This window comes from Glycine max, chromosome 16 (assembly GCF_000004515.6).
Source record: "Glycine max cultivar Williams 82 chromosome 16, Glycine_max_v4.0, whole genome shotgun sequence".
In the NCBI taxonomy this organism is placed as follows: Eukaryota; Viridiplantae; Streptophyta; class Magnoliopsida; order Fabales; family Fabaceae; genus Glycine; species Glycine max.
The window spans coordinates 36,302,548-36,315,846 of NC_038252.2; the positions used below are offsets into that span (position 1 = coordinate 36,302,548).

At 33.6% G+C, this 13,299-nt stretch overlaps 1 protein-coding gene, 1 long non-coding RNA gene and 2 other non-coding genes across 4 annotated transcripts; all 4 read left to right on the forward strand.

Moving 5' to 3' along the window:
- Positions 1-1,377: 1,377 nt before the first annotated feature.
- On the forward strand, positions 1,378-4,795 carry LOC100789435 (pentatricopeptide repeat-containing protein At1g62930, chloroplastic). Its single transcript, XM_003549077.4, has 4 exons — positions 1,378-1,478; positions 1,565-3,329; positions 3,829-4,260; positions 4,442-4,795. The coding sequence occupies exon 2, from the start codon at positions 1,647-1,649 to the stop codon at positions 3,315-3,317; it is 1,671 nt and encodes a 556-aa protein (XP_003549125.1). The 5' UTR covers positions 1,378-1,478; positions 1,565-1,646; the 3' UTR covers positions 3,318-3,329; positions 3,829-4,260; positions 4,442-4,795.
- A 1,091-nt stretch (positions 4,796-5,886) lies between these two features.
- Positions 5,887-10,132, forward strand: LOC121173750 (uncharacterized). Its single transcript, XR_005889078.1, has 3 exons — positions 5,887-8,157; positions 9,265-9,402; positions 9,674-10,132. It is a non-coding gene; the product is annotated as an uncharacterized lncRNA (long non-coding RNA).
- On the forward strand, positions 6,574-6,679 carry MIR9739 (microRNA MIR9739). Its single transcript, NR_126776.1, has one exon. It is a non-coding gene; the product is annotated as a microRNA MIR9739 (primary transcript).
- MIR4994 (microRNA MIR4994) lies at positions 7,550-7,640 on the forward strand. The gene has a single exon (NR_048806.1). It is a non-coding gene; the product is annotated as a microRNA MIR4994 (primary transcript).
- Positions 10,133-13,299: the final 3,167 nt, after the last annotated feature.

Genomic DNA, 13,299 nt, shown 5'->3' on the forward strand with positions numbered 1-13,299 from the left:
TTACAGCTGATGTTATTGGACCTGCATCTCCACGTATTATTGCTTTGATGCTCTTCTTTTCGGCTTTGATGCAGTAGCCAATCATGCATAGTTTAGTGTTTGTACTTGTTAATAAATGCCAGGAGCCATGCTTGTGTCAGTGCAAATATCCATCTGGACAGAAAACTGAAGGAAGTGCTCCACTTCTTTATTCTGTATGGGGAGTGCTTATCACTTATTAGCTCTCTGTCATTTGTTATTTTCCTGCTTGGATCCTATCTCTATTGTTAGACAATGAAATGTGCGGATTTCCTTGTCAACATGCCCACGGTCTAGGGGCATGAGTCTGTTGGAATTGTAGATGACATTACATGGAATTAAATCTCTTAAGTAGGGGATAGGGTGGCTTTTGAATCTTGAATCAGTTGTCAAAGATTCAATTTCTGCAAAGATGGCTGCTAGAATCTCTGTCCCTTTGATGAAATCTTGAATAAGATAAAGTTTTTTAACACACAAGAGCCTTTCTATACAGTTAAATGCTTGATGAGAACTTTTTTTCTAAATTGAAGTGCATGAATAAAGGATGGAAAATTTGGCATGGAAAATTCATTCAACACGAGGTTCAATTTCAAATAAATTTGGCATGGAATAAGAAGATAATTTTTTTTTTTTTTTTTGTGAATCAAGGTATTTTGGCCGAAAGTTAAGGATAATATGAGGTATTGAAGAGACAAAGTTACCTATATTATATCATGTTAATTAAACATAAATATTTAAATTAAAATAATACACTGAAGACATAATTATTGAACTTGACTTAAATCGATCAGATTGACTCGTTGGTCCAAGAATTGAATATTCAACCCTGTCTGAGTCACTTATTAGATTGATTGTATGTGACTCAGTGCGACCTGGTCTCAAACCTGTAACTTGATCATTCGATTGACTCGTTCATGTTTTTTTTTTATTTTTTTTTTCTAGTTGAACAATATCACTTATATTAAAAAATTTAATTTATAACTTGTAGTTGTGTATTTATAGATTTGTTTATATTTTTTTTACTAAGCACAATTGCATCTTGAAATTTGACTGATAAACTTATTATCATTTTAAATTTTTTTTCTTGATTTATTTGTGTGTATATTAAATTCTAAGACTGTTTATATATATTAAGTTCTAACAAATATGTTCAAATATGTTGTATGTTGAAAATTTTAAATAAGTTTATAAGTATGCTTCTAAATACAATAATTGATACACACAATATTGTATAAATTTTAAATTTTTAAGTGTACAAGTTTTCATATTATAAAATTATTTAGATTTTTTTAAAGTATAAACCGAGTTATGGCACATAATTAATCAATGACTCACTGATTTTTAAAATATGTCCCCTGTATTTTTCACACACTACCAAACACGGGGTAAATTTTTAGATACGTAGAGTGGAGGGAAGGTAGGTAGGTGTTGAACGAACGAAGGACGCCACAAACGCAAAGGTTTATCTTCATCCTTCCTTTGCCCTAATTTCTTAATCCTTAGTTAGGTTCTTCGTTACAATTCCTTTCGTTCTTTTTTCTCGCAGTAACAGAGCTCCTTTCGACATTGAAGTTGTCCTTCGAAGCCCTTAAACTTAAACCCCATCATCACCTCATCTTTTAGAAGCAATGTCTTTGTCAACACTGAGATTAAGGTCTGCTCCCTCTCTCTCTGTCTCTTTGTTTCGGCATTCTCTTCTTTGTTATTCCCAAAGTGCATGTACAAGGGCAAGTGCAATGCTCCACTCTCAATCTCATTATAACAATCACAATGATCACAATGATGCTGTTGCCTTATTCAACCGCATGCTCCTTATGCGCCCTCCCCCACCCACCTTCCAATTTAACAACATTTTGAGTTCTCTTGTCAAGATGCAACGTTTCCCCACTGCCATTTCTCTTTCTAAACATTTGGATTTCAAAGGGATTACATCCGACCTTGTTACTCTGAACATCCTCATCAACTGTTTCTGCCATCTGGGTCAGATCACTCTTTCCTTTTCTGTATTGGCCACGATTCTCAAACGGGGTTATCACCCAGATGTAATAACCCTCACCACACTCATCAAAGGCCTCTGTCTTCGTGGGGAGGTTAAGAAAGCACTGAAATTTCACGATGATGTCGTTGCCCTAGAATTCCAGTTAGACCGAATTAGTTATGGGACATTAATCAATGGTTTGTGTAAAATAGGAGAAACAAAGGCTGCCATACAGTTGATGAGGAATCTGGAAGAACGCTCCATTAAGCCTGATGTGGTAATGTACAATATAATAATTGATAGCTTATGCAAGAATAAACTTGTAGGGGAAGCTTGTAATTTGTACTCTGAAATGAATGCGAAACAAATTTATCCTAATGTTGTCACCTACACGACTCTGATCTATGGCTTTTGCATCATGGGTTGTTTGATAGAAGCGGTTGCTTTGTTAAATGAAATGAAATTGAAAAACATCAACCCAGATGTCTATACCTTTAGCATATTGATTGATGCATTAGGTAAGGAAGGAAAGATGAAAGCAGCTAAAATAGTGTTGGCTGTAATGATGAAAGCATATGTAAAACCTGATGTTGTCACTTACAACAGTCTAGTGGATGGATACTTCTTGGTTAATGAAGTGAAACATGCAAAATATGTATTCAATTCTATGGCCCAAAGCGGAGTGACACCTGGTGTTCAGAGCTATACGATCATGATTGATGGGTTATGTAAGACAAAAATGGTAGATGAAGCTATTAGTCTCTTTGAAGAAATGAAACACAAAAATGTGATTCCTAATACAATAACTTTTAATTCTCTTATTGATGGTCTGTGTAAATCAGGGAGAATAGCTTATGTTTGGGATCTCGTCGATAAGATGCGTGATAGAAGTCAACTTGCAGATGTAATCACTTACAGTTCCTTGATAGATGCTTTGTGCAAAAACTGTCATCTAGACCAAGCAATTGCATTATTCAAGAAAATGATTACGCAGGAAATTCAGCCCGACATGTACACATACACAATACTTATTGATGGATTATGCAAGGGTGGAAGACTTAAGATTGCGCAAGAGGTTTTTCAGCATCTGTTGATTAAAGGCTATCATCTAGATATACGGACATATACTGTCATGATCAGTGGGTTTTGTAAAGCAGGCTTGTTTGATGAAGCATTGGCCCTACTGTCAAAAATGGAAGACAATGGTTGCATCCCTAATGCTATAACTTTTGACATAATTATTTGTGCTCTATTTGAAAAAGATGAGAATGATAAGGCAGAAAAACTTCTTCGTGAAATGATTGCTAGAGGCTTATTGTAGGAGTAAAACCAGGTGAGATTCTTTCCAATTAATAAATAATTAGTTCATTCATAACAAGTAGTCAATTGTTCATTTTAATGATTTATATAGACTTTCCAAACTCACTATCATCTGCTTGTATATACAAACCTCTAAATATGACTCAGCTTCTCTAATCTACCTATGGTCTTTGTTTTTGTCTTTTCCATTCCAAATTTTACTAATTTTCACTGCATGTGAGCTTTGGGTGAAAACTTGCAGTTAGTTAGTTTCTTCTCTTATTTTACTAGGATATTTTCCTATCATTCTCTACGTCTTTAACACTTAGCTCAACAAAAATTGTTGTTGTTTTGCGAAGGACCACTTCAATTTTTTCTTTTCACACTCTACCACTGATAGTATGAATAAAATATATGCCGCATTGCTTTGACATTATCTTATAGAACTACCATGAAATTCCTCACAAGGTATTTGATTTCTCTGTGTTAGAAGTAACATTTTGGGGTAATTAATTTATTATTGTTTATTTCAGGGGATGATGGGGATTCTATGGTGCCGATGCGCTAATGCAATTTCTGTGGTAGATGCAGACTGGTTAATCAGCAAAGATCACCAGTGTTTTATTTGTTAATAAATGTGATGCTAGGAGACTAACATTGAGGATTTGATGGTTAAATTTCACATATATTCAATAACCAGTAGATGTTTTCATTTTACAATCAAAATCATTGTAACGAGTTTCACTGAATTTTCCACTTTGCCCGGAATTTTTCTAGTCAATTATCATTGATGCATCCTGCTGATTTGTGCGTTAAACTACCAGGGTTTGTGAAATTGGGGGAAGTGGCTATCATTGAACTGCTTGTTGTTGGAGACATCTTGTCAATATCAATATTCCGTCCTGATGGAATCTTTTGGTTTTGCTGCCTCTCCATTAAACTCGGGTTCTCTTGCCACCAATAAGGTAAAATTTTTTAACTCGAGCTTCCTATGATGTTAAATGTTGCCTAAAGTGAGCTTATTTCTAAAATGAAGTACAGAAATAAGGGTATATATTTGCTTGATGTTCGATATACCCTTATTTGTAGCCCCAATTTGGGTGCATTAATTTGCTTTTACTTATACAAACTGTCATTACAAAACAGGCTGGGCTGATACGGGTGGTACCATGGAACACTTTGCAGCATTCAGTGACTTGTGCATTCATAGCTGTCCTATATAGAGACTACAAGCTGACATCTCAAACTAAAGCTCTATATTGTAGTAAAAATCAGCTGTATAATCCAGTAGATCTTGTAAATTATCCACTTCTTAGGTATTCGTGTTTTAGGAAATGGGATCAACAGTTTTCCATTCTTATCATAGGGAGTCAGAACTTTTGTCAATTACTGAATTGCAGATTTACTGTTTGGAACAAAGCTTATTTCGCAGTATTAGTGTGCTTATTTTATTTGTACATTATATATGCACTACGGTCAACTATTAAGGGCCAATTGTTACATCAGTGTTTCAATTTCAACTTGAATTTTGATAGAAATCTAAAGATATATATATGTTTGGCCTTTGTATTTTGGTGATTCTCATTATATAGGTGGCTTTGCCAAACTTTCAGTTTGGCCATTCTATCACCTGTTTATAATCTAACTTTCCCCCTCTGTATATATTGCATTTCTCTCTCTCTATTTGGAGCTGACTTCCATACACCAACTTAAGAATTGATGTTTGGATTGGAGTAAAAGTATAATTTGAGAAGCATATCACCCTTCTCTCTCACACAAGAAACATATCCCAGACCGATTTTACTGTCCAACATTTGGTAGGACATACAAGGTTGGGCCAGCAGTTGAAGAAGTGTGAAGGAAGGGAAGAAAGAGGTAGCATGTTCGAATTCTACCAAATAACATTTGTTAATAAAAATAAAATTGTCCAACATTCTGTGCCATTAGACTCAGCCATGGCCATGCATTGCTCTGCTGCTAGACAGCAGTATTGGGGCATGACAATGACTGAGGACAACAGAGCTTATATTTTAAATATATTAATATTAAATATGAGAATTGCTTTTCAATTAAAAAATAACAATTATATGATTAAATTTGTTAAGATACTCTGCAATATCTTAAAATTATTAATATAACAACATGCAAAAGAATCATTTTTCCTTACCGTTAAACTAACGATAAAATTATAATCTTATACTTTCATTTTAAATTACATATTGTTCAAATAATATAGGCATTTCTACACTACTCACTATTTCAAATAGGCCTAAAACACATTAGGCCAAAACCCATGCTGATGAAGATTAAACCTGTACTGAAGCAGCCCCATAAAATCATCATCAGGGAAGAATACATGGAATGACAAATAACGTGACCCAATTATATTTATTTTACAAATTACTATGTATTTATTTTTCAAGCTACATATCAGCTTGCATATAAGCTATTTATGAAATTATGAAGCCTCTTGCCCTAGCATTTTAGAAAGGATGAATAAAAAGACGGGTGATTATATTTCTGGTTTTTATAATAAACCATAGCAGTGTTGAAGACAGTCATTGAATTGATATCATCAAGGTACAATACAATGAAAATTTACCAATTGAAATGGAAACTGCGAGCATCAGAACACCCCAGAACGGGTGCCAGTTGTGGGGATAAAGAAAAAAGTATGAATATTGTTCCAATCACCTACAAGAACAAAGAAAACAGGAGAAGGCAATGATACAAACAAACATGAGGCATCAATCTGTCATGTCTCACACAAACTATTTACCATTTCCCCTCTGAAAAAGCACATCGGATTCTCTCGCATTTCGCTTTCTCCCAACCTCGCAACAGAGGCTTTGCTCTGTAAAAGCTGACACCAACCACCCCCCTTCACGCCATTCACGCCACTCTCCTCTGTGTTCCCACATTTTCTTCTTTCTCATCCCCTAATTGCAAGTGCAGCAATCACCAGGATGTTGTTGTCTTATTTATTGGCATTACCCCATACACCTGACCTTCATACTCTGAGCATCCTCATCAATTGTTTCTGGCATCTAAAGCTCACATCACTTTTGCTTTTTCTGAATTGGCCAACATTCTCGAGAGGGTTTATCACCCAGATGCAATAACCCTCACCACACTGCACTTTTTCACGACGAGGGGGTAGCTCAAGGGTTCCAGCTGAACAAATGGATTGTGTAAAACAGCAGTGTGCATATAATCTTTCTCTTCCTTTTTTGTCAACAAGGTCAGCGCTTCACCAAGTAAGTCCGAGTCCATTGATCATAAGAGTGTATATCTGGACATTTAAATGGTAATCTTATGCCGAGAGAACTTTTCAGCATCTTTTGATTAAATGTTACCATTTGAATGTCCAGATACGTACTCGGATGCGGACTTACTTGGTAACTTTTGAAATAATTATTTGTGTTCTCTTTGGAAAATATGAAAATGATAGAGACTCCTTCATGAAATGATTGCTAGAGGCTTATTGCAAGGGTAAAGTAGGTGAGATGCTTTCCAATTATTAATGAATAAAACTAGTTCATTCATAATCGTAACTACAAATAGTCAATTGTTCATTTTCCTGATTTATATAAACTTTCCAAACCTACTTTCATTTTCTTATGCATACAAACATGTGAAGATGACTCAACTTCACTATTATACTTAATGGTATTTCTGTTTCCTTTCCATTTTTGATTAATTTGCTTTGCATGTGGGCTTTTGGTGAAAATCTATAGTCAGTATAGTTTTTTCTCGGATTTTACTAACACTTAGTTCGACAACAATTTTTACAGCTTTGTCAGTGTCCACTTCAATTTTTTTGTCAGACTCTACCATTGATAGGATTTAAACTGTACACTGTATTTGCTTTAATAGTATCTTGTTGAACTACCTTCCTCACATGGTACTTTATTTTGTCCATGCTAGGCGTAACAGTCTGGGTTTATTAATTTATTTCTGTTTATTTGAGGGGATTGTGAGATTCTAATGTGCAGCTAGAGGATGCATAGGATTCACAGCATTGGTGGTGTGGTTTCAAAGAAATTACCATAAACAGGGATTAGCCCTGACATCTTTACCTTTAGCATCCTCATGAAGGTTTGCTGCCACCTTACTTAGATCAAACGGTGTTTGTTCTATGCTGGGTAGTATTTTTAAGAGGGGTTATCATCCTATCCATTAGGATCACCACACTTGTGACGAATCTCTTTTTTCGTGGGAATGTTGAAGAAGAATTGTAAGTTCGTGATAGTGGGTTAGCTCAAGGATCTCACATGATCCAGGTGGAATTGATCAGGTGGAATCCTTGGATCATGTGATATCCTTGAGCTAATACACTATCATGAAGGCTTCTTTAACATTTCCAGGAAGAAAGAAGCCCTTCATGAGTGTGGTGATGGTAATGGTGATAACCCCAGAAAAAACAGCATTGATCTGAGAAGGGTGACCGTAAGCATTTACGAGGATGAGTGAAGATATCAGGGCTAATCCCTTGTTGACTGTAATGGTTGAAAAGGGGAATCACAGTGGGATAGTGCTTCATCTTCACGTGAGAACTGAGAAGACTGTTAAAGTGGATGATAGGAGGGGGAGATCGCTTAAAAAGCATGCGGTTGAACAAGGCAACAACATGATGGTTATCAAGGTGATTGTCAGTTTAAGACTGAGAATGAGAATGAAGAAAACGTGGAAACACAGAGAGGGAGGGAAGAAACCTGAAGAAGGAAGACACTGTGACGGGCCAGGCCGGAAATGGAAAGAGTGTGGTGTGGGCTTTATGGCAAAAGGTATGCAGTAAACAAAAGGAGGGTGTGGTGGGGTTTATCAACTTGAAATGATGTGGGTGATGGAACTATGGAAAGGTCAGAACCTGATACCTGCTTTCTTTTTGAAAAGATAATCAACTTTTATAAATTTGTGATAAAAATAACAATAATAAATTCTTTAACAAAATTATATTACTAGAGATTGTAATTAGATATTATTATTCAGGTTTAAATAATAACCCGCCATTTGATTCATGTTTTTAACATTCAGAAATTATTAAATATTGATTTTCATACATGATTATATTGTGTTAGTTTCTAGTGATTATTAGTGACTTCTCTATTGCTAGTAGTACCCTGAGTCATGCTTCACGCTTATGTGTAATTGCCTCTTCTCACTTCTAATCATCTCTCGCATTTTGCCATGTATTTTGATAGTAATAGTGTCATGGTCACTAAAATACAGGAGGCCGACACACCTCATGCATAAGGACAGCTCAAGAAAAGTACAAGCATCCAGGATATTCTCACAGATTTTGTTACTAACAAATTCACAAATTCTGTTATTTGCAATTCGTGCATCCATTCTTTACTCTTCACTATTTTCTATTAAACCATAAATAGTTGCCTTTTCTGGTACATGATAATTGGGAAGTAAAAATTTTAACTTTTCTTGGTGAGTCTCATTTCTGATAAATCAAGATGATAGGAATGCTCAGTAAGAATCTGGTAGACACTTGCTATGACTTGGCCAGCTCTTGCATTTCCTCCAATTATACACTTAATCCTTTGTGAATTGTGCATCAATTCTAGATTCTGCTGCAACAATAATAGTAAACCTGACTTGGCTCGACAGCATGTTCAATTTCAAAGAACTTATATAGCCGTTATAAATTGACAATAACAAGTTTATTTCTATATTGAATTCTTTTGAACCTGTAAATTGGTTTGTATATTAATCCAAAGATCACTTTTATTGAAAATTAGCACATAATCAGAATTTACTCATACTAATATAAGTCCTAAATTTTGATTGGATACTTCAGTTTTTGCCTTTACATTAGTAATAGACTAATAGTAAATAGTAATATGTCATTGTAATGTCTAGACTCTAGAGGCTTTTAACTTGTCTCTGATTAGATGCTTCTTACAAGCTATTTTCCCAAATTACATTGTACTGGCTTGACATTGTGATTGTTGCAGAGCTTGACAGGGCATAATATCAGTTGGAGAGGGTTCAGACTTTACTGGTGTCCCAAGAAAATTCTGGCAGTAAATGACACTTCACACATGAGCGCTTCAGACTTGGCATCCATGTGCTTCAGACTTGCAATTGTTGAGGTAAGAAGTTTTTTTTTTTTTTTTTTAAACTTCCTTTCTTCTGTTAGACAACAATTGATTCAATCATGGGCCAAATCAACTTTGACTCTCTGACAATGGTTGCCTAATAAGATTTGATTATTTCTAAACTGGGGCATGAACTAACCCTTGGATAGAAATTTGATTTTAATTAACATAAAACAGTGACATTGAAAATAAGCCTAATAACATCTACATATTCATGTCATGTTTTATCATGCAAGTAACTACTCGTCTATGTAACTTCTTGCAGATTGAAAAAATGCTATCAGCCAAGAAGAAGTCACTATATTGTACCAGTGAACCTGGAAGGTAACCAATCAGGTTTTGCTGTCTGAGGCTGGATCCTCCATTATAGTATCCCAAACTGTTGAAGTTCCACGCACATTGAAGTTTGATATATAGTTTTTAAATACATCTTGTATTTGCTTTTCTGGTAAGAGACATGGGTAAAAAGAGTTAAAGTTTAATTTAGTCATCAATTCAATTTTAATAAAAATAGAGTTGTATGTAATTGTAAAGTAATTTTGTATGATTTGATTCGTTTATGGATAGAGTAATGTGTCTCGGGAAATTAATTCATTAGAGCTGTTACGTGAAAGTTTATGGTGATGAACAGGGGATTTAACATCCTCTCCCAAAACATCCGTTTCTAATTTCTCATTTTTGTGTTGAAAGTTTCTCTCTAGGCCCTAAATGAGTTTTGCTAAAAGAATATGATTAATGGTGTTTTTTGTTTTTCTTTCCTAGTGTCATTGCTGGTTTTTGCCTGATTTTTAAAACTCATAATTTTGGTTCCTACATTTTGTAATCCATCATCATTCTGACCAAAATGCCGGTTAGAAAGATCATTAAATATTAATGATTTTTCTAGCCGACATCTTAATCATGGAACACATGAATTTTGCTTCTCTTGTTAGATAGATTATGAAGTAATTATTTAGTAATTTCACAAAGTTAGATTGAAGGACCAAAGTTTGGGTATTAGAAAATTTAAGAATGAAAAGTGAAGGCTTTAAAGTTAGGAAAAAAAGAACCAAAAGTTGGCAATTTTATATGGACAAAAAAACATTAACCTACAAAAAAATGCCGAACAACTAAAAAACAAAAAGCTAGAATATTGATAAAAATTAATTAGATGAAAATAGATGTTGGAGGGAGTAAAATGATATAAATTACTCATAAATTTAATATGAATATTAAATCACTATGGTTCTGTTTCAATAAAACTTTCCATTAGTATTTATAGAAAAAAAAAAACAGAAGATAAAATGAATTGAATCTCTAAATTAAAATAAACTTCTGAATATCAAGTTTTAAAGAAATTAGATGAGAGACCTTGTCAAAATTGATATGATTTAATATGAATATATAATTGTGTAAGATATGTTTTAGATCTTTCAATTTTTGTCAAAATTAGTTTTAATGATGATTTTAGTTCTCGTATTTTTTTAATTTGTGGATTTCATCTTTCATCTTAGTATTTTAAGTTCCATAAAAATGACAAAACTCTAACACTATTAAAATATGAAGACCAAAATCATTATTTTTTAAGTTTAGGGGTTAAAATTACTTTTGATAAAAAAAATTGAGAAACTTAAAACACATTTTATCATAAATTTCTTTTTGTATCATTTAAAAGTTAATCATTCTAATTGTAAATCATAATAATCAAAATTCTTTAAATCAACACTTCTAGAACCAAGTGAAAAGGAATTTCATTTTTCTTTCATAAGGTAACAAGTTCAAAATATTGCAAACGAAAGTGTTTAGAAAAAAAAAAAATCCCCCTTTCAATAAGTTTTTATACAAAGGATAGTTGGCTTTCAGAATTGTGGTTGTGTTGGTCTTTTTCTAAGGGTTGGGTACCCTTGTACCCATTATCCTCTTTACAATATATACATGCTTATTTTGCTGAAGAAATTCTATTTTTGGTGCGTTAAGTTTGTTTTTGAATATAAACAAATTCATATCAATTTTTCTTAAAATCTCAAAAAATTTCTATCTACATAAAAGTGGTACATTATTTTTCCCTCTATAATGGATTACCGTGATAACACTCCATTTTTTGGGGCTATCACCTTCCTATGTCACGTCCAACCCACCTAGACCATTTCTTTCTACTCAACTTTCAGCCACCCTTTTTATTGATCCAACGAATCCACAAAACAAACGCTGTTAAAGTGGCAAAAACATTGAAGGTAGCCCCCAAAAAATCCCAAATAGTGCACTGCTCTTATTCAATGTGAATAGAAAATGACCCCTTTAACGCCAGCCACCTCTATGTGCCTTGCCTTCAATTGCATTTAAATTGTGTGCCAAATTTCCATTCATTACCTGTTCTTATTATGACTTTGTCAAACTTGCCCCCACAGTGCCACTCACCCAATTCCACTTCATCACCACATGTCCAACTTAGTCTCTCACTCCCCATGCCATTGCCATCAATGACTGACTTTCTCAATCAAATCACTGTTGCCTCCCCCCAAGTTTGGGTTTACTTGGTTTAGTTGATTTATTGGGGTTGAGTTTGGTTGTACACTTGCCTACATATCAACAATATCTGGACCAAGGTCTAATAATGGTTAAGGGGCTAGTTTGTCTCCATAGTGACATTATCTGAACCAGGGTCTAATGGTTAAGGGCTAGGGCTAGTTTTCCAACTTGTTGGTTCAAGTTATATGATAAATCCACAAATGCCACCTAAAATGTAAAATAATAATAAACTATTAAAGGATTAAAAATATGTCTTTAAGTCTCTCAAAATGGGTTTTATCCACTTTTTATTTTTAAAATAGTATGGTTTTGTTTCGATTCCTTGTTTAATAAAATATGTCTGTGAAAGACAATAATCATATTTGACACGTTTCAATAAAAGAAAGATAAAAAAGAAATAATTTTAAATAATTTTGATGGTCATACATTACCCATATAAAAACTTTATAATTATTATTAAATTAAAAATTATTGTTAGTATGACTTTTAAGATAATTATTATAAAAAATAATTAATTTATCATACATAATAATTTATAATTAAATTGTTTAATAAACTATTTTATGCTGTCGTAATAACATGTTTTTTCATTTTACTATAAAAATATTTTATTATTATATTTATAGTAACTAGGCACATTTAGCCCATATTAAAATTTAGCATGCATTTTTAAATTCAATAAAAAAAAATATCAACTTCATCCTTATTTTTATCCAGTTAAAATGGTGGGAATATTTACATTTCCGGTTCATCAATTTTGATGTCAAAACGATAGTTATTTTATTAACTCTATTATTATCTCTGTGATATGCATCATGCTACAAATTTTATAGATTGTCGAATGTCGAATCAAAGTTCAAAGCAGAATTAAATCACCATTGGAGTTGAATGTTAACGCATTTATTATTATGTTCTATGTTTTCTGATTTGCTGCCATCTACTTTATCTCAAAAGTTTAGAGTTTATATCTAAAAGAGTGATAATATAGTACCAAAACATGGCATTGCACACATCACTCGCATGTCCCAATTTCTTCTCTTTTTCCTCCTTACAACCCCACTTATGCCAATGCCATTGTTGGCATACCCATTTGTTTGGATCGAGATTCTGTGTCTCTAATTTCTGTTTTCATACCATTAAATTATAGTGAAGGCTCCTCTTTGTTTGGATTGGGTGGGACTCTTCTGCCTGAAACATTATTAATCTTATATATATGACCTGTTCAAAGGGCCTTACAATTTGTATTTACTAGAATCAACGGTTTTTGAATAAACTTTAGAGGATCTTTCTTCTTCATTGTTACCTTACGATTGAGAACGATTTCACTAAATAAATTACCAATTTTTCTTTTCACGTGTATATATATGTTAATCCCCATGGAAG